We start from the raw sequence: 19276 nt of genomic DNA on the forward strand, positions 1-19276 counted from the left end.
TCCACCTCAAGACCAACTCTTTTACCTGTGTTCAGTTTTATAAAGTATCAAATGCATTAAATTTAATTTTATTTAATATTAACAAAAATCTTGAAAGTGAAGGGAATAAAATTGGAGAACTTGCCGAATTTCAAATGTCTTTTATTTAAAAGCAACAGATTAAGAATACCCCAATAAAGTGTATACAGGATGTATTAAGACATCTAAGAAGTAAGTAGGACCAAAATCAACCGATACTTGTTTTGGCTCAAAAAGTTTATCACAAGTTTCAGTGCTTTGCTGCCATCAATAGTAAAGTAACTATGAGATTTAGAAAATGCATATTTATATTATGGGGATAGTAGAAATAGTTTATAAAACTGTTTATAAAAAATGAAAAACATAATGATAATAGCAAAGAAAAATAAAAGTATATCATCAGAATTCAACTAGGAGAAAAAAACTACACAGTAATTGGAATGAAAAGTTTGAAGTAAAGAATTATTAACTCTAAACAAGAAAATCTAAAAAGCAGTAAAGAGAATCCTAAACATTTCCCTAGGGTAGGGGGAGATTGCTGAAAAGAGAAATACATATAGGGAAGGTGAGAGTCCCTTCCTCAAGGCTGGGATCCAACCTCGGGAGACAAATGTGGTTGTGACCCACTGGATGGCAGAGATGTTTTTTAGGTTCCCTGGGACACACCTGGCTCATAGTCCCTAAAAAAGCAAAAAAAAAAAAAAAAAAAAAATCCCTTTCGGGTTCCATTGAAATAAGGTGGAGGTGCACACTACAAATGACTCACAAACATCCTGCTGGCAGCTGCACAATAAGAGTAAGAAGTAGGTGGTAAAAAGAACCAGGAAGAGAGGACCTTCTTCCTGCAGTGTCTCTCCATCACCCTCTGCTTACAAAGCTTAACATCATACCAGCTATATAGAAAAACTATGTAAAGGGCCCAGCTAGATTTTTATACAGCAGGCAATGAAGGGTAACTTTTGGAGCTGAGAAGGTGTACATTGATCATTTTAAGCTATATGTAACTCTCTTTCTTACCTAGTCATTTCTATGTGAACATATGTGCTTAACTTTCCAAATAGATTAATTTCATCAATTCTCATAAATATTACAGCAATCATATGGTAAAGGAAATGAGCATATTCAGGAAATGAGACTACTTTAGTAATGTATATAAGATGCTTAATATAGCATTTGGGCCTATGGGTTTCCTAGATATCCAAATCATATTTCCCTGAAATGGTTGGTAAAATGGCCCTACTCTTTTAACTACACATTGTCTCTTGTTTGTTTTCTTTTGTTTGAAGGGATGAGGGAAGGACAGGCAGCTGAAGTACCCCATATTTCATGAATTTTATTTTTTCTGATTTATTTTTCCTTTTGCAGTTTGTTTTAGTTTATGGAAATTGTATCCCTCTAGATATCTATTAATATCTATGAGAATGAGAAGCAACTCCAAATTTTGTGAGGACTGAAGCTTATACAAATGGAAGAGGGATGTTTTTAACAAAAAAAAAAAAAAACTGTAAAATTATGAATTCTGTGAGCCATATGAAAATACCCTGCTAAAGTAAATGTATATCCAATTCAAGTTCTTCTTAGACAAATCCCCAAAATTCCCATAGCCATTCCAGCACTCCCAAAGCAAGGAGAAGTAGGATGGAAAGTAATTCAGAGTAGAAAAAGGTATTACTCTCAACTGACCACAGTCAAAATAGCCTACTTTTACAAATTTTACCAAATTGTATGACCACACACAAACACATTAGTAGGGTCTCTTACCTCATCTTAGAGTTGCTTTAACATGTGTGACCACTAAATTTAAGCTTCATTAGTTTCACATTCAATCCACCTCTGGCAATCAATATAACTATAATTTATTAACGATCTTTTCTGTTCTTTACTTACCTATTTTATTTAATTTCCTTTTATTCGTAACGTTAGTTTTCATCAAATGTTTGGTGATTCTTGGTCTTCTGCCCATACTTATTAATAAATATGTCGATCAGTTAAGGAAGGGGTAATGAATATCCTCTTTAGTAGATTCATAAACTCTTAAACTTCACCTATGACTTTGGTTTTTATAGATAAGTAAAATGTTTTCCACAGTGCCTGCATATAAACTCCACAGTGCCTACATAATCTGGCCCTTGTCTCTCTCCCTGACCTCACTTTTATGATATTTGTGACCTGTATGGTTCCCCAACACATCAAGTGCCTTTTATCTCAGAAAATTTAAATTCCCCAAATATGTAAAATATTCCCTCAAGTATTTGCATAGTTGACTATTCATCGTTTATATCCCATCTCACCTTCTTAGATTTAGTGAATGAGGCATTGATAAAGCAGAAAGAAAAAACTGTGAGAAGTCATCAGAAAATAAGGTGGCCAATCAATTTTTGGCCTTACTATTTCTTGAACTAATTTTTCTTCATTTTTATGCATTGACTTGTCTTACTTTCCTTTCCAAACCACTCTGATGAAGTTCTTCAGTGGTATAATTTTTAAAATTCTATATATTTATTTGAAAAGAGTCTACACATTCAAATAAAAATGATGTAAACTTCTTTAAAAGATTCCACCCAACAATATTTGAGATGAATTATGTTTTCCAGAACTAGATAATCTTAATCTTATTTTTTAGCTTCGTAACATCCCTACCTTTGTGTCTTTCCCTGGCAAACTTCATACCCTCATGTTGAAGTTTGTATTGCAGGCTACCCTCTCCTCATCCTCCAGTTTTTCAATCTCTACTTTGCTTATTGCCTGTCGCAATATTTGATGACAGAAACTTGCCTCTCTTACATACAATCATTTGAATTTGTGATCTTTGAAGCATGATCCTGGAGTCTGGGAGAAGGCAGGGGTTTCTAGGGACTTATATGTAAGATATAGGGTTGATAGGTTTCAGTAAACAAGAGTGGGATGGTTTGGAACTTGAACAATGTAATTGGCATTTGAAGGCTATGAGAAGTTAAGAAAATTTTAGAGTAGAACAAACATGTGGAACAAACATGTGAATTCTAGTCTCAGAAAAAGTCTAGAGGATCCTCAGGCAAGCAGACCATTCTGAGAGAATTAAACTCATGGCTATCTAATGATCTCCAAAGTTATTTCAGGCCTCTGTATCATTTTCTTCATAGTCTTCTTATTGTGAAGGAAAAGCATATGTTTACCAACAAAACAGTAAGTCTATATGTGTAATCGCTGACAAACAGGTGTCAAACCCCAAGGGAATGAGGAGGATGGGCAAAATAATGCCTCTGCTAGCAGTGTATAATCTTCTAGTCTCAGAGCAGGCTCCTTGCAGCTGTTTGAATACTTATGAGTTTTGCCACATCTGAGTAGCACTTGAACATCATACCTTGTAGTCCTTAAGGTGAAGGTTGGGTTAAGTTGATGCTACCAACTTCAACATTGATATAAATAATTATATCCATTATATAAGCTCCAAGATAAGTGGGGTTGCCGTCTTTTATTCATGACCATAGCCTAATCACTGGTCACCATGGCTGGTATTATAACAAGCATTCAAGAGATATTGATTCAGTGAATGAAATAAAGTAGTTTAATATGTTAGCTTTATATTCAAGTAAAAATGTCTTAACTATTGGCAGGGCGCGGTGGCTCAAGCCTGTAATCCCAGCACTTTGGGAGGCCGAGACGGGCGGATCACGAGGTCAGGAGATCGAGACCATCCTGGCTAACATGGTGAAACCCCGTCTCTACTAAAATATACAAAAAACTAGCCGGGCGAGGTGGCGGGCGCCTGTAGTCCCAGCTACTCAGGAGGCTGAGGCAGGAGAATGGCGTGAACCCGGGAGGCGGAGCTTGCAGTGAGCTGAGATCCAGCCACTGCACTCCAGCCTGGGCAACAGAGTGAGACTCCGTCTCAAAAAAAAAAAAAGTCTTCACTATTAAAATTAAAAAAGTGTGAATTTTTTTATATTGAAGTGTTATGAGTAACACCTTTCAAGGACCCTTGTGAGAAAATATTGTTAGAGTATTGAGGCACAAGTGCCCAGTGGGATGGGACATTTTAACTTACTACCAAGTCTCACTCTCTCTCTTTTTTCCCTTTCCTTAATAAATGTGATATCATATGGTATATTCACAAAGAAAGACAAAATTTTAGGTTAATGCATTCTTTAAAACAAAATACCTCCAGAAGGCAACAATAGTTACCCTAAGGAAAATCAACAAGCAGAATCAATTTAAAAGACAACTTACTATTTGACCCTAGCAAACTGATTTGTTCTTCATTGAAACCAGCTAGAAGATCGATAAGAAATTATTAATGACAAAGACTTTAACAAGCATAACCTCCCCTACACTGATCTGTACTACCTATGAAGTTCATTGTGTTGTAGAGAAAAATGCTGCTTTTTTAGTGATGAGTATATATACCTAAGTTAGATGGGTCACTTCCATTCAGGCTACATGGAACTGCATAGTGATTAAAATGTCTTTGAGTATCTGTATATGATGAATAGCAAACTAATAAAAATTAATTTAAATAAGAGTCTATGTTGCATTGGTTGTGTTTTCAATTCGGATAAGCCTGGTTTGAATTTCCACAATCAATTACTATTGTGCATTACCTTGGGAAAGTTTTCTAAACCTCAGCATCTTTACCCAGAGAAAGAACATATTCATAGGGTTGAGGTAAGAATTAAATAAGATGTCTTAAAAACTTAGTTCAGTGTTTTGCATAAAGTAAGAAATAAATTGTAGTGGTCATTACTATTGTTATTTTTAGTCTTCTTTTATAATGAATTATAAACCCATAAGTAGTGATACTTAGGGTATCATTGTATGCATTTTGTGAACTAAAATTATTCCTGATTGATTTTATCTCATGCTCCGACTGTGTTTCATTCTTGTTAAAATTCTCACACATTTCTAATGTGTGTCACCTTGCTATATTTGCACATTAATTACTATTGCTTTATATGGATAAAAAGCAGGGTTTAAATATATAGATACAAAACTCCCTAAATAATACTCACATGTATGACATGTGTGTATAACAATTCTGGCATATAAAGTGTCCTAGGGTCTCACCCAATATTTGTTTCATATAATGAGAGAGAAGAGCAGAAAATATAATCTCAAAAGAATATATAAATCAATTAGAATCAAAGCTTTACAAGCATACTGAGTTTGGCCTGTTATGTCCAGAACAGTGCTTGGTATACAGGTGGACTTCAGTTAGTATTTGTTGAATAAACACATAAATGAAATAAATGAACATTTCTAATAGTTTTATGTGCAGAGCAATTGGCCAGGCACTTTGTAGAATATAAGATTTATAGCAAATAAATGTAACTTCTCTTTCTGGAACTCACCATGTAAGTAGAGAGGATAAATTCCCAAAGAAATAACTATTATAAGACAGATGGCATTGTAATGAAGACCCAAGCACAACACTGTGTATCAAGGTAGGGGGGGTGTTTGAGGAGTGTACATTAATTCCAACTGGGGAAAAACATGACACAATCCTAATACTGTTATCAACAATTCAGAGCACTTGACACTAATTTCTAAGCAATATTTAGAATAATTTAAATATAAGCCTGCTCTCATGAAAAATATTGGCCTCCTAAAATGAGCGATGGGTACCAATCACAAGGAGCTGATTTAACCAAAAGCTGGCACTTTTTTTTCACACCACTCTTTACCCTGAAGTACCTGAAAGTCATTTTGATGAGGAGGGTTACGAAGTGGTACATTCTTGTGTTTGGTCCAGTGGATGAAATGTTATTTCTGGGGGAAATGATGCAATTTCCAATGTATGGGACAGAGTTGATTCTCTAATATAGCTTTCTCAGTACCAGCGTCATATTCTAATCCCCTAGGGGGTTCTGGGAAAGAAAGAAGAAAAGAGAAAAAAGTGGAGGAGAAAAAGAAGAAAAAGTTGTCTAGCCCTAACTCCAGACTAATAAAATCATAATCTCTGACAGAGGGGCCCAGGCATCAGCACTAAATAAAAATCTCACAAGAATGTAATGTGTTGCCATGATTGAAAGCCACATTGGTCTAAGACAATGCATCTCAAACTTTGCTGGGCATAAGAATCACCTATATGGCTGGCTGAAACACGATCCATGAGCCTCAGCCCTAAAGATCTATCGGGGATAAAGGTAACGTTTTCCATTCTAACCAGTCCCAGGATAATGCTGTGCTGTTGGTCTCTGAAGTAGGCTTTGAGTGGTAGTGCTTTAGGCAGTGGCTACAAAAGGCTCCCTACGTATAGGCAGAGAAGTGAGTTGCCAAGGAGTTGCTCCTCAAAGGGTGATCTATGGACAGGCAGCATCAGCATCTTCTGAGATCTTGCTAGAGATTCCTACTCTCAAACTTTTCTAAATCAGAACCTGTATGCCAGGTGGTAAGAATGTACATTCAAGTTTGAGAAGCACTGCTTTAATACTCAAATTTGATTCCATATTGGACTCATCTAGTAGATTTTTTTAAAACTGCCAGCACCTGTGTACTGCTTCAGGCAGCCTTCTGGACATTGGGAGTTTTTAAGAACTGACCAAGCGATTTTTTTTTTTTTTTTTTTTTTGCACGGCAAGATTTGAGAGAACCACCACTCTACAAGGCATGAGGTGAGGTGATGTTATGCAAAATTTTCTCTAAAGTTATGTTCTTCCGATCTCTTGGTTTGTCACATTACCTGACATTCTCATAGATATTCACTCAGGCATGTTAATAAGAATCTTCTCAAATACAAATCACTATAGGATGAACATTGTTTTATCAGTCATTCACATCATTGTGTCAACATAATTTAATTAGAATCTGAGATCACAGAGCTGGAATAAAACGAGTTGTAATGGACATTGGGAGAATGGAAAAGACCAATAATTTCAAATATTGGTGAGCTTTTTTTCATGGCCTGAGATGGATGGAAGGTTGGACTGTTGATGGTGGTGGGGTGGTGATAGGTTAGTTCTTGTTCAACCAAAACGTAGAGTAGCACACCGAGCATTTGAGTAGCTGGAAGGGTGGGACCAAACAATGAGAATAAATTTATTTCTTTTTATGAAATGAACATGGAAATAATTGGTGAGGAATTATGAAATTATAATTATGTTGAGATTGGATATAAGAGTATGTAAGTGGTTGATGAAGTAGCCATTAGAAGTTATTAGAAGTCTCGGCCGGGCGCGGTGGCTCAAGCCTGTAATCCCAGCACTTTGGGAGGCCGAGGCGGGTGGATCACGAGGTCAGGAGATCGAGACCCTCCTGGCTAACACGGTGAAACCCCGTCTCTACTAAAAAAAAAATACAAAAAACTAGCCGGGCGCGGTGGCGGGCGCCTGTAGTCCCAGCTACTCGGAGGCTGAGGCGGGAGAATGGCGGAAACCCGGGAGGCGGAGCTTGCAGTGAGCCGAGATCGTGCCACTGCACTCCAGCCTGGGCGACACAGCGAGACTCCGTCTCAAAAAAAAAAAAAAAAAAAAAAAAAAAAAAAAAAAAAAAAAAAGAAGTTATTAGAAGTCTCTGCATTATTTTATGAGCATTTTTTGTAAACTGACTGAGCTCCAGAATCTTATCATATATTTACCATGCTCAATGATATTTTAGATATTGATATCCTAGCAACACTATACATACTGACTTGCTCCTGACTTAAACCAGGTTAACTCCAAAAGTATGACTGAATAAATGAATGTGCTAAGTAGTACCCCTCCAATAAATATCTTGCCGACATACACAGGTCTAGGACTGCCAGAATTTTCTCTTTCATGCCACCAGCACATCTTCGATGCACTCTGAGTCATTTAACTGGAATTAGGTACATACAGAAGAAAGAGAAGCGTCAATGTTCCTCTTACTTAATGGGTCACCTTGAGGGAGAAGCCAAGTAGTGATTAAGGACAACTAGGGGTCACATAACAAATTAGAAAGTCTAGACCCTCAATACTCACCAGCATTAGTCTTCTACAATACATGCAATCTCATGGTCAACTGCAGAAGTTGAAAAATGTTGTATTTTTCTTTGAAAAAGTTATTATTTTGTTTCTTGATTAAAAAATACCAGTAACGACAAAGTCAACTAATTTAAACTATTGCTTTTATTAGAATTACACGGGAGCACAAATAAATAAGCACAAAAAGTATTGTAAAATATTGCCAATGCACTAAAGAAAACAATTTATTTTCAAACAACATCTGGTTACTTCAGTAGTATCAAAGTACATTTATAATTACATGTTACCTAAAAAAATCAAGTACAAAAATTAAGAGACATTAAAACATCAGTGTTTATATTATTATGTATATAGAAATGGCTAATAACACATGAGTAGAGAAATCTGTTATCTAATGCTTATTTGCACAATTTTTCAGGCACATACCTGACATTTCTAATGAATTATGAAAAATGCAATATGACATTCAAATTTTTAGATATGGTAAACATGTTATATTGGAATGGATGTTAAATGGTTTTCTTTAAAAACCCTGTCTTTTAAAAATGTAGTGCCATTATCCACTAAAAAACATATTATTTTATATCATCTTGTCATAGCTATTTGTTTCAATTGTCTGAAAGAGCAAGAAAGTAAACATACAACTGCTAAATACGTAAACACATTTTTAGTGCAAGATAACAAGACTGTGACTTTACTGTGCTTTGCTTTTTATAATCACAGTGCACTTTACACAAGTTGCTACACTATAAATGTTAACTTAAGGAGTTCCAATCAAAAGAAGTGCATACTAAACATTTTCATATATATTATATACAGTATGTATACTGTACGTGGGTGTATACATGTGTAAATGTAGATGCTTTTAGGGTGGGCAAACCCAGTTATATTTGGGAACAATTGAACACTTCAAAAGAATTTTCACATATGTTTGGTTGAGATAAATCCAACAGCATTTCTTTAAAGAAAATTCCCCTTAAATTTGAAATTTCATAATATTTAAAGGGAAATGTAGTCAGACATTTTTTCCATATTACACACATTTTGCTGCAATGTAATTGACCCAAATATCAAAGAGTTTTAAATCATCCAAACCCCAAGTCATAATGTTCAAGTCCAACATGGCAAAATGTGTTATCCTTTTAATGATTTACATAGACAGCAGTACATATTATATATGCACACATCGAGGCTTACACACAAACATATTCTATAGTTAGACATTAAGTTTAGTATGTTTAGAATTTTACCTTGACTATACACTTGATCTGAAAAAAAGAGAATTGTGTAAACACAATTGTATATATTCTTCAAAACAATTGGCTTTATTTTGAAAATATTGATGATTGCATAATTAAGCTCCTTGAAAGGTGGGACGACATCTTTTTCAATGTTTAACACCCAGTGCTTTAGAATTTTTTAATGCCTGATACATAAGTTGCTCAATAATGGATTAATAACAAATTGTCCACATTCTACAATTAACTGTCTATTTTGCATACATGGAGGATGTAGCGATATAATGTTAAATGCTATAGGTACCATTTTTCTTTTATTTCCACTTAAGTTTGGGACACAGTGAATTATGAATTGCTATCTATTCTACTTCTATTTATTTGCAAGTGTGAATTACCTCTCATCTCTGATTACTTACTGCTTACATCGTAGGAATCGTTTCTCAATTTCACATGTGAGTGTGGTTATTTTACAAGCTCTTTCCTACTTTAGGAAACTGACTTGTCTTAATATGGAAGTGATATTAAAATTGCACTTGTATGTGCATTGTGTTGATGTCTTATTTAATTAGTTAAAAACAATAACCCAATAGCTTTGTTTAGTTTTATTGACGTAGTCACTAAATTTGCTCAAAAGAATCAAACTAAATTCCATGTATAGGCAAGACCTGCACCAAAATGTAGTAGTAAAAACCTTCTTTTATTCTCTAGAAGCATTCAAAGACAATTTTGTCACTACTTTGGAAAGTAAAGTTGTATCTAGTTGTCTACAATTGGCATGTGTTTGAATATATAATACTTTAAAACTACAAATTTTAATCTCCAGATGTTTTGCTTTCCTAATTATTTTACATGGGTATTAACCTTCATTTACACAAATCCATCACATTTGACGCCAAGCTTGCTTCAGTAGCGTAAACATGGGAGAGATGCGGGCGCTGTTTATGTAAAAAATTACTCTTATACCTCAGAGGATGCTGGCATCTGCGATTGAAAAAAATGCAGATTTTTATATTTTCCTTTCATCAATCCTAAAGAAATTTATATCTTCTCTGCTAAGGAGTGTTTCACATGTAAAAGCATCTTGTGACATCCAATAAAATTCTGTTTCTATGAAATTTGCTGTGAGAGGACCATTTTTCGTAAGTATGAGCTCTTTCACCCTGATAACCACGCCATGAGATGATTTGTTCTTTGGCACTGCTAGAAATATGAGCTTCATCATAGCATAGTGTTCTGGCTATCTGTAGGCTATCTTCTGACCAAATTAACATATTGAAGTATCCTGGTTGATTACTGTCAGAGAGTCCGCTTATTTTTCTCTACATACTAATGACCTCCTTTTCTCCATTTAGAGAAACACTGCACAAAAAGGAAATTGATTATGGAATGATCATTGCCACAACAGACAATTGTATAGGCACAGAATAACAGTTCTTGAGTTAAATCTCAGTGAAGCCACTTTTCCAGATCTTTCAGTCGCTTTCCACTTAAGTAGAGATTTGCGGAAATAAATGAAAATGGTTGCCTAAAGTCAAATTTTCAAACAAGTTACCGCCTCAGAAAATAATGCATTTGAAAAAGGAGTGCATGAAACCTAGCCCTAGTGTGAGTTTGATAGAACAAATGGGAATGGTTTAATCCAACACAGATCACGTCAGTACTTTTATTTCCTTCTTGACAAATGGGCAACATTAAATAAACCTTCTGCCTAAATCAGAGTGATATGGGAAAGACAGGCGTCTGAAAAACACATTTGCATCTCCCCACAGAAAGATGTTCCCTAAATATAAATGTTAAGGGAGGGTTAATCATCACCATACTGAGCCTAAATATGTACGTTTCACAGAAATGCTGAGAATTAGTATCTTGTATCTGACTGATAGGCTTGAGTATATGTGGTCATAATAACTGAAATCAGGATAACAACTGGGGTCATAAAGACATTTTATTTCCATTCTGATTTTATCTAAACACATTTTCATCACCCTTAGATTTGTGCTCCATAGATTGTTGGGTTTGAAACATAATCTATAGCTGGTGAAACATGCTGGCGGGTTTTATTTAAGCTACTTAAGATCCCTTTGTAATTTCCTGCATTTGTGATCCCGGTTTTCTACCACCTCAATTACACAAGCAGAACCTGCAACTTCAGTAAGCATTTTATGTATACAGTTTTCCCACTGAGTATTCTTTCGTGTACACGCACACTCACACACACACGCACGCACACAGACACACCAACCGTACACTGCTCCCACTTACCTTTTTCCTCATTCTTTCAGAATTCGAATTGGACATCAAAATACACATTAATTATAAAATATTAGAAAATCATGTTATAACACTGAAAAGGCTTTTGAAAGAAACTATTACTGATAAAGCATCACTAGGTTTGTAGCAATATAGATTACAAAAATTCTCTAACTCCTGTTATATTTGGTTTTATTGAGCAGCACTGAACTATTGCTGTCAATACCCTTACAAGAAAAACTGCTATAACAATAACTTCAAAAACACACCTTTTCTCTCAGAAATATAATACTAAATTGATTGTTAACAAAGAACCACATACTATCAATTTTAGGAGGCATAAATAGTAATTTAAATATACAAAATATATGCGATAGTTTCTTTTTTATTCATTCGTGGCAATATTTATATTCAACTAACAAGTTCTTCTTAAAAGATATATATGATTTTTTAAACTTAAATTTCACCACCACATAAAATTGAATCCACCCCATCCCTCATCCCCTGCATTTCCTGTTTCTTTCTTGAAACAAAATAAAATAAAAAATGGCCATAATTCTTTGGTCATGGTGTCATAATCAGTGAGAATGGGTGTGATGATCACATACAGAAGATTATGACCCAGAAATGTGGTGATAACCAGTTTGAAAAAATTAACAAGAAATACATATTCTATCAATGGATCTAAACTTTTAGAAAGATTGGCATTTAGTGCATTAAAATATGTAAACTGGTCTAGTTGAATGTTTATTTCTCATTTTCTTGGGGAAACAAGCACACACATGAAAAGTTACTTAAATATAGTGATTAAGGTGGCTATAATGCCACTGGTCCCACTTTCTTGAAAGCAGTCATGCTCTCGAGCTATTAATTCCTTGTTCCTTCCATCGTCACAGTGAACCCTGGTCTCCTCCCATCAGATCAATGATGCAAGGACACATGTCCCTAAAGTCATTTCTGAAGGAAATGTTTTCTGCTGGGATGTCCAATATATCCTAGTAACTCTCTGGAGTCTGACTAACCATTGCTTAGTTATTACTAAATCAGACTAATGGTTAGTCTAACCATTGCCAGAGGATACTAAAGAGAAATTCTTATAAAGCCAATGTAGCAAAATATTGTTGTCAATGTAACTTGGACATCCAAATTAAGCATCACGTTTGCATTCATTTCCTGTCAAACCCTTGAAACTTAAAAAGCACAGATGCTCTTAACAAATATGGTATTCAACTTCTATGTTACTAGCACCAGATCATATATTATGTGATTGAACATGATTTATAGTTGTGAGCTCTTGTACAGAAACCAGATGTGGGCAAGGGTAAAAAAAAAAAAACATTTTAAATGCAAAAATTAATAATAAAAGGCATCAAGGGATTACATATAAAAGAGATAACAAACCAGTTAATACCGAAATGATATCATATAGTAAACTCTTGATATTTCTGTAATTTATATACGTATAATGTGTATTATTTCAGGTGTCACCCATAAACTAGTAAAATATTTACATTTTAATATCTTCTGGATTCAAAATAATCCGGGATAAATAAGTGCGCCTTCATTGCAAGGGCATATGCATTTTATCTTGAACTTGCCACGAATAGGCACAGCTTCCCATGGCATTCCACTCCCACAGAAAAGATATGTAACAGTTCATTGTCATAGGACCGAGTCGACCTCCCTCTTCATATTAAGAAATGTGGAGCTCACACCATCCTGCGCACACTCATATGGCAGTATCCCAGAATACCGTTTGCTGTTTAGAATAGGGTGGAGGGCTGTACTTCTTGGCACCTGCATTCTTCTTCCAGCTGGGCAAGATAGGCATGCTATCCTGTTTGCAAAGGCCCTTTTCCGTTTTCTGTCTAGCCTTTATTTCCTTGCACAAGCAACGCTTTTTCTCAATCATCTCAAGCATTGTATGGTCTCCATGAAACCACTGCATGCATGCCACCTAGCAAAAAAGAAAGAGTGAATACAGAAGAAAAAATGGAATGAAAGCATATTTCTTTTGCACTGTGCTAGTAGTTTCTTAGAACAATGTCAGGTGTTTCTATATCTCTTCTAAAATTCTTTTTTGTTTTGTTTTGCTTTAGACAAGGTTTCACTCTGTCACCCAGGCTAGAGTACGATGATGCAATCACAGCTCACAGCAGCCTCGACCTCCTGGGCTCAAGTGGTCCTCCCACCTCAGTCACCCCAGTAGCTGGGACTACAGACACATACCACCATGCCCAGCTATTTTTTTTTTTTTTAATTTTTGATAGAGATGAGGTCTCTCTGTATCACCCAGTGTGGTCTCAAACTCATGGGCTCAAGCAATCCTCCTGCGTCAGCCTCCCAAAGTGCTGGGATTACAGATGTGAGCTACTATGCCCAGTCTAAAAACTCTTAAGATAAATTAAGAGATAACTCTTACAAAACAAAACTGAAAGAATGGAAACCATATACAAACTTTGTACTTAAATTAGTAAACATCGTGATATTTAACAACAATTTGGGCATGAATATTTTTCAATATGTTCTAAAAGTTCATGATATGAAAGTTAAATCTTTTACACTTTTAAGCAATTTTCCAAATATATACCTGTAACTTTATGTTGGCTCCATTGTCTTATTGGTTCCCATATTTTTAAATTCAATAATTGGAATTACTTTTCAGTGAGGTCTAATATGAATGTGATATGTTTTAAAGATTTTAATGAACATTGTTTTATTCTTGAAATAATTTTTAAACACTTAGGTTTATTTATAAAGAGAATGTAGTAGAATATTTTTAATAATTCATCTCATCAAAATGATTTTAAGTGCACATCATACGCTTAGAATGTAAACGCTTAAATATTTCTCCTGCAAAGAAGTTTTTGCCATAGTTTTTGATGCTTCAGCAAATCTCTACATTAGAATCATTGGTCCCTATAGTCACAATGACAAGGATCCTAATCAACTTCAAAAACTTGGAAAAATAGATTCATGAGGTCAAGTTGGTTACCAGGAGAAAGTTCAGTGTGGACGATATATTGATACATACACACACATATGTATATATTACTGGACACCTGAAATATTATACCACTGCTTCCAGGTATATGTGGCACCATGTCTACCAGTAACTGTTCTTTGGAACAGAGCTAGCGTGTTGAGTCTGTCACACAAGGGCGGCAATAAAATTGGGCCCATGAGCTCAGCTAGGTTGTGGAAGCTTCCACATAATTGTTAAAGCAAATCTACTCTATGACTTGAAGCATTAAAATAGTGCACTTGAAGTCATTGAACTTGCTGTTACAATTTTAGGGTGATAATTACAGCAAATACATAATGCTTACTCTATATCAGATTTCATGCTAAGTACTTTGCATAGTTTAATTCATCTATTCCTTACCAAAATGCCCTGAAGTTTTACTATTTATTAACCCATAGTGATGAATAAAATGAGACTTAAAGTGATTTGGTAACTCTCCCAAAGTTACAGAGCCAACAAATGGCAGAGTCAAGATTTGAACCCAAGAGTTTATACCCAATACTCATACTTTTAACAGCTACACGATGCTGCCTCTCAATGTATGTATACATAGAACTGAAAGAATTGGGAGCATGGATTAGTACAACACTCTATGCATAGATGAGGAAGTTACATATCTAGTCTAAAACCAGGCAGGTAGATTTTGGTGTGAACAAAACTAAATCAAATTCTCACAATTCCTAATCATTTAGGGAGAGGGCAGGTCCTAGACCTAGAAAACATGGATTTAAATCCTCATGTGTCAAATTTCCATTGGTCACTAGGCTTCCTGACTTCTTTATCTGAATGAGTGAATTGATAAATTTGGTGTGAGGTTTAAATAGGATGATGCAGGTCAATTCATTTTAAAAAACAGTAAAGCATTGCCTAAGTCTCAGTATTCTAACACTGATGAATACCTAGCAGTTTTCCATACCTACACTCTGCCAGGCATGTGCAAAGAGCTCTATTTTATGTTAAATCCTCCAAGCCACACTGAAAGAATTTATCTACATGCTACAATTACAAAACTAAGTCTCAGAAAGTTTAAGAAACTAGATCATGGTCATAGCTAATAAATGATACAGACCTATATCAAACTCAGGTCTGTCTGACTCCAAAGTTGACATTCTTTCTATTATATTATGCTCCATCACCTGAATTTTACTTATAAATTATAATTATAGTTATTGTTATTTGTATTACTGTTTCCAGATGCTACTCAAAAATACAACTATATTTGTGACTTTATCAGTGAATAAAAACTGCTTATTAAATAATTAAATCAAAGTTACTAGCTTGGACTTGGAGCCCAGAAGATGATACTTTCTGATAAATATCTAGCTTGTGCCTAATTTGATAGAAAGTTCCTTGAAAAGATGGGCTGTATTTTATGCCTTTTAGTGTCCTCTAGTTCCTAGCTCAGGACCATAGACATGAGCATTCACTTTTCAAACAAAATTTTAGGTGTTTGTTGAGTTAATCTAATGAATAAGTTTGTGTTCCAACAGGATATTGTCAAAGTGGCTCAGAAATTTTTCAAAAGACTTACAATATTTCATAACATGATAATCTGTGCAATAAAAATGCAGTAACTCTATTTTGGTGAAAATAAAAGAAAAATTTATTGAGTGACTACAAACTGTCATAACGAAATTTATAACACAGAATTCCCAGAGGACAGGCTTCAAATCTCACTCGTCTTGGTGGTCCCAACATGTAGAACAGAGTCCTAGGCTTTCAATAAAAGTTTTATCAGTTAAATAGAAGCCACCATCATAGAACAGTTTTTGTTGTCTCTCAAAAAAATAAAATAAAATCCAGATAATCTTCTTAGTAAAATATTCTCGGTTCTATACATTTCAACATCATTGCAAAACCTCCAAACTTCTTTAAGGCCCAATATTTCTTACAGCATCACTTCTATTTTTTTTTTTTTTAATTTATCTATTTATTTACTTCTCTACACAAACATTAAGTCATGTGTTACTGAATTCCCTTTAATATTTTTATGGCATAAATTGGTATGTGCAACTGAAAAATAATTTTTCTGGATTCCTTTGACAACAGGGTCACTGATATATTTCATAGTTGCATAACATTTCATATATGTATACACAGTGTACTGTATTATCCATAAAATATGTATTTTGTGTCACACAGAAATGTATGCTACAGAGGTGTGTACATTTATTGAGAATACATTTCTTAAAACTCTAAAGAATAGAGGAATAAGAATAAAAATGATAAAGCTTGGAATTTTATTCTTTAGATTTTTCTTTTACATTAAATAGTTGGATAGATGGTTAGAATGGTCTGAAATACTGGGAAAAGAAAATACTTTTTTTTCCAGACTTACTCCATAATATTTAACTCATCTTTTGGAGACATGTGCAGTGAGTGAGAAAGTTTTGTCCAATATATAAAATTCCATGAAGAAAGCATTACCCAATACATGAAAGATGGCTAGGTATAAGACGATAATTCAAACTCAGGTTGCTGGAAGATTGTCAATTCAAAATATAAACATATATTTAAAAAGATCTTAACAAATATATAGATTCTAGAAAATATCTCCTTATTTAATATCTGCCATCAATTTGTTTCCACTTAAACTCCCCCAAAAATATTTCTGTTAAGATGTGATAAATAAACATAGAATATAATTATATTGTAGGAAGATATATCTGCTTCCCACATTTATTTTTAAATAGCACATGTTTTGGTGCATAGTCTTTTTAATTCTCAAAATCAAACTTCAATGTTACTACTGTAGCCATCTGCATCATTGAATCACCCCCAAAATATATCTAAATATTATGTTTTGCTGATAGTAAGATGTCATGCTTTCATTCATTGTTTTGGATATAATAAATAGCATGTTTAGCAAGTATATGAAGTATGTTAAGAACACTACTCATAAATAATTGCATCGCTTTTCTATTTTCTTTTATCACAAAATTCTTCATATTCTTAAAAGAAAAAAAAAAAAAAGACGTGTAAAATCCCATTCCACCTCTCCCTGGAACTGAAAGAACTCTGGGAATTAACTATTACAACAAATTTGAAACCAAGCCCAGTAAATAAATTCTTCTAATTTAGTTATTTAATTCAATGGCCTTATTTCTTATCTTTAATCCAAAGGCATTTATTATACTGTTTATCCCATGAAGAAAAGAAAAAATGTATACATTAGTAGGTAAGTACACATCAAAAGATAACAGTAGGACAATTGTTCAATTAGTATGAACACACATCTCTAGGACAAGATTTTTATACCAGCATGATTCAGCAGAAGCAATATCCTTGGATAATAAGTTCATGGAAATAAAATCAGGTGAAGTTTCCTGTCTAGGAGGTAAAATTTCAATCTCTACCCCTTTTATGTAGGCTACACACAGTGACTTCTTCCTAAAAAGTACAGTATGGAAAGCGAGGAGGGAAGTAACTATACATTGGAGGAACCCAGTGTTATGGTCTGAACATTTGTGCCCCCTTAAAATTCTTATGTTGGGATCTTAACCTCCAAGGTGATGGTACTAAAAGGTGAGACCTCCTCAAGGTGATTGGGAGGTGCATGGCACTAGTACTCTTATACAATAAACCCAAGAGAGCTCTTCCACCCCTTCAGCCATGGTGCCAAAAGAGCAAGAAGTCAAGAGTCTGCAACCAGGAAGAGTGTCTTCACCAGATCATAACCATGCTGTCACCCCGCTCTTGAACTTCTCAGTTTCCAGAACTGTGAAAAATAACTAACTGTTGTAGTTTATAGTGTTCTGTTCTAGCACCCCAAACATACAACACACCTGGCAAACATCACCCCCAACAGGTGATCAACAGTAGTAAATTATACTGGCAGTATGTATCCTTGGTATAATGTGATGAGACCAGAGGCACTTTTACCCCTGCCATCTTCCTCCTCAAAACCCGTAACTCCACTCTAATCATGAGAAAATACCAGAGAAACCCGAACTGAGAGACAGTCTACAAAATACCATACCAGTACTCCTCAAAGCTGCCAAGGTCATCCAAAATAAGGAAAGTCTGAGAAACTGTCACAGCCTAGAGAAGGGTAAGGAGACCCAATGACCAAGTGTAATTAATTTACATGCTATCCTGGAAGGGACTCTGGAGCAGGAAAAGAACATTGGATTAAAAACTAAGGGAATTGGATACAGTATGGATTTAAGCTGATAATGATGCTATCAATATTGGTTCATTAGTCATGACACATGAACCATGATAATGTAAGATATTAACAATGGGGGGAAAATGGGTGTGGAATATTGGGAACCCACTGTGCACTCTTTGGAACTCTTCTGTAAATTAAAAACACTATTTTAAAATTAAAAAATATATATGTACACACACGTGTTTGTGTACACGTTTGTGTGTGTGTGTATGCTTAAAGATCAAGTGAAGAGACTATATTCTTTTCAAATCTTGATTTTAACTGTATCTTTCATTCTTTAAAAGGAAGCAACATGGTATCATGGAAAGAGCTAAATGACTTGATTGGGATCCTGAGCATTGTGTGACATTGAAAAGACACGAATATCTCTGAATTTCCTAAATACTGTATATTGAATGAATATTGGTACATAATTCATACATACATAGTATATAAATTTATATATGCTTCACATATACATCTTATGGATATTGTACTGTATGTGTGTGTGTATATATATGTAAAACATATTGTTACACACTTCACACTTTACGTGGTTGTAGAAGGCAGAGAGCTAAAGCATATAAATGGAGAAAGCCCCATATATTATAACCATCTCATCTAATGATCCTTCAATGCATGAGGAGTAACATAAATGAGAAAGAACCTTTAGTTC

The 19276-nt window shown here is 34.7% G+C and overlaps 1 protein-coding gene across 1 annotated transcript in view; it reads right to left on the reverse strand.

The window, feature by feature from the left end:
* Positions 1 to 8063: 8063 nt before the first annotated feature.
* NYAP2 (neuronal tyrosine-phosphorylated phosphoinositide-3-kinase adaptor 2) overlaps positions 8064 to 19276 on the reverse strand; it is a 294179-nt gene continuing 282966 nt past the window's right edge. Inside the window, exon 8 of the mRNA XM_010354777.2 lies at positions 8064 to 13382. Coding sequence (XP_010353079.2) covers positions 13155 to 13382 — 228 coding nt within the window. The 3' untranslated portion in view covers positions 8064 to 13154. The remainder of the gene's footprint in view (positions 13383 to 19276) is intronic.

This window comes from Rhinopithecus roxellana, chromosome 14 (genome assembly GCF_007565055.1).
Source record: "Rhinopithecus roxellana isolate Shanxi Qingling chromosome 14, ASM756505v1, whole genome shotgun sequence".
NCBI classification, from domain to species: Eukaryota; Metazoa; Chordata; class Mammalia; order Primates; family Cercopithecidae; genus Rhinopithecus; species Rhinopithecus roxellana.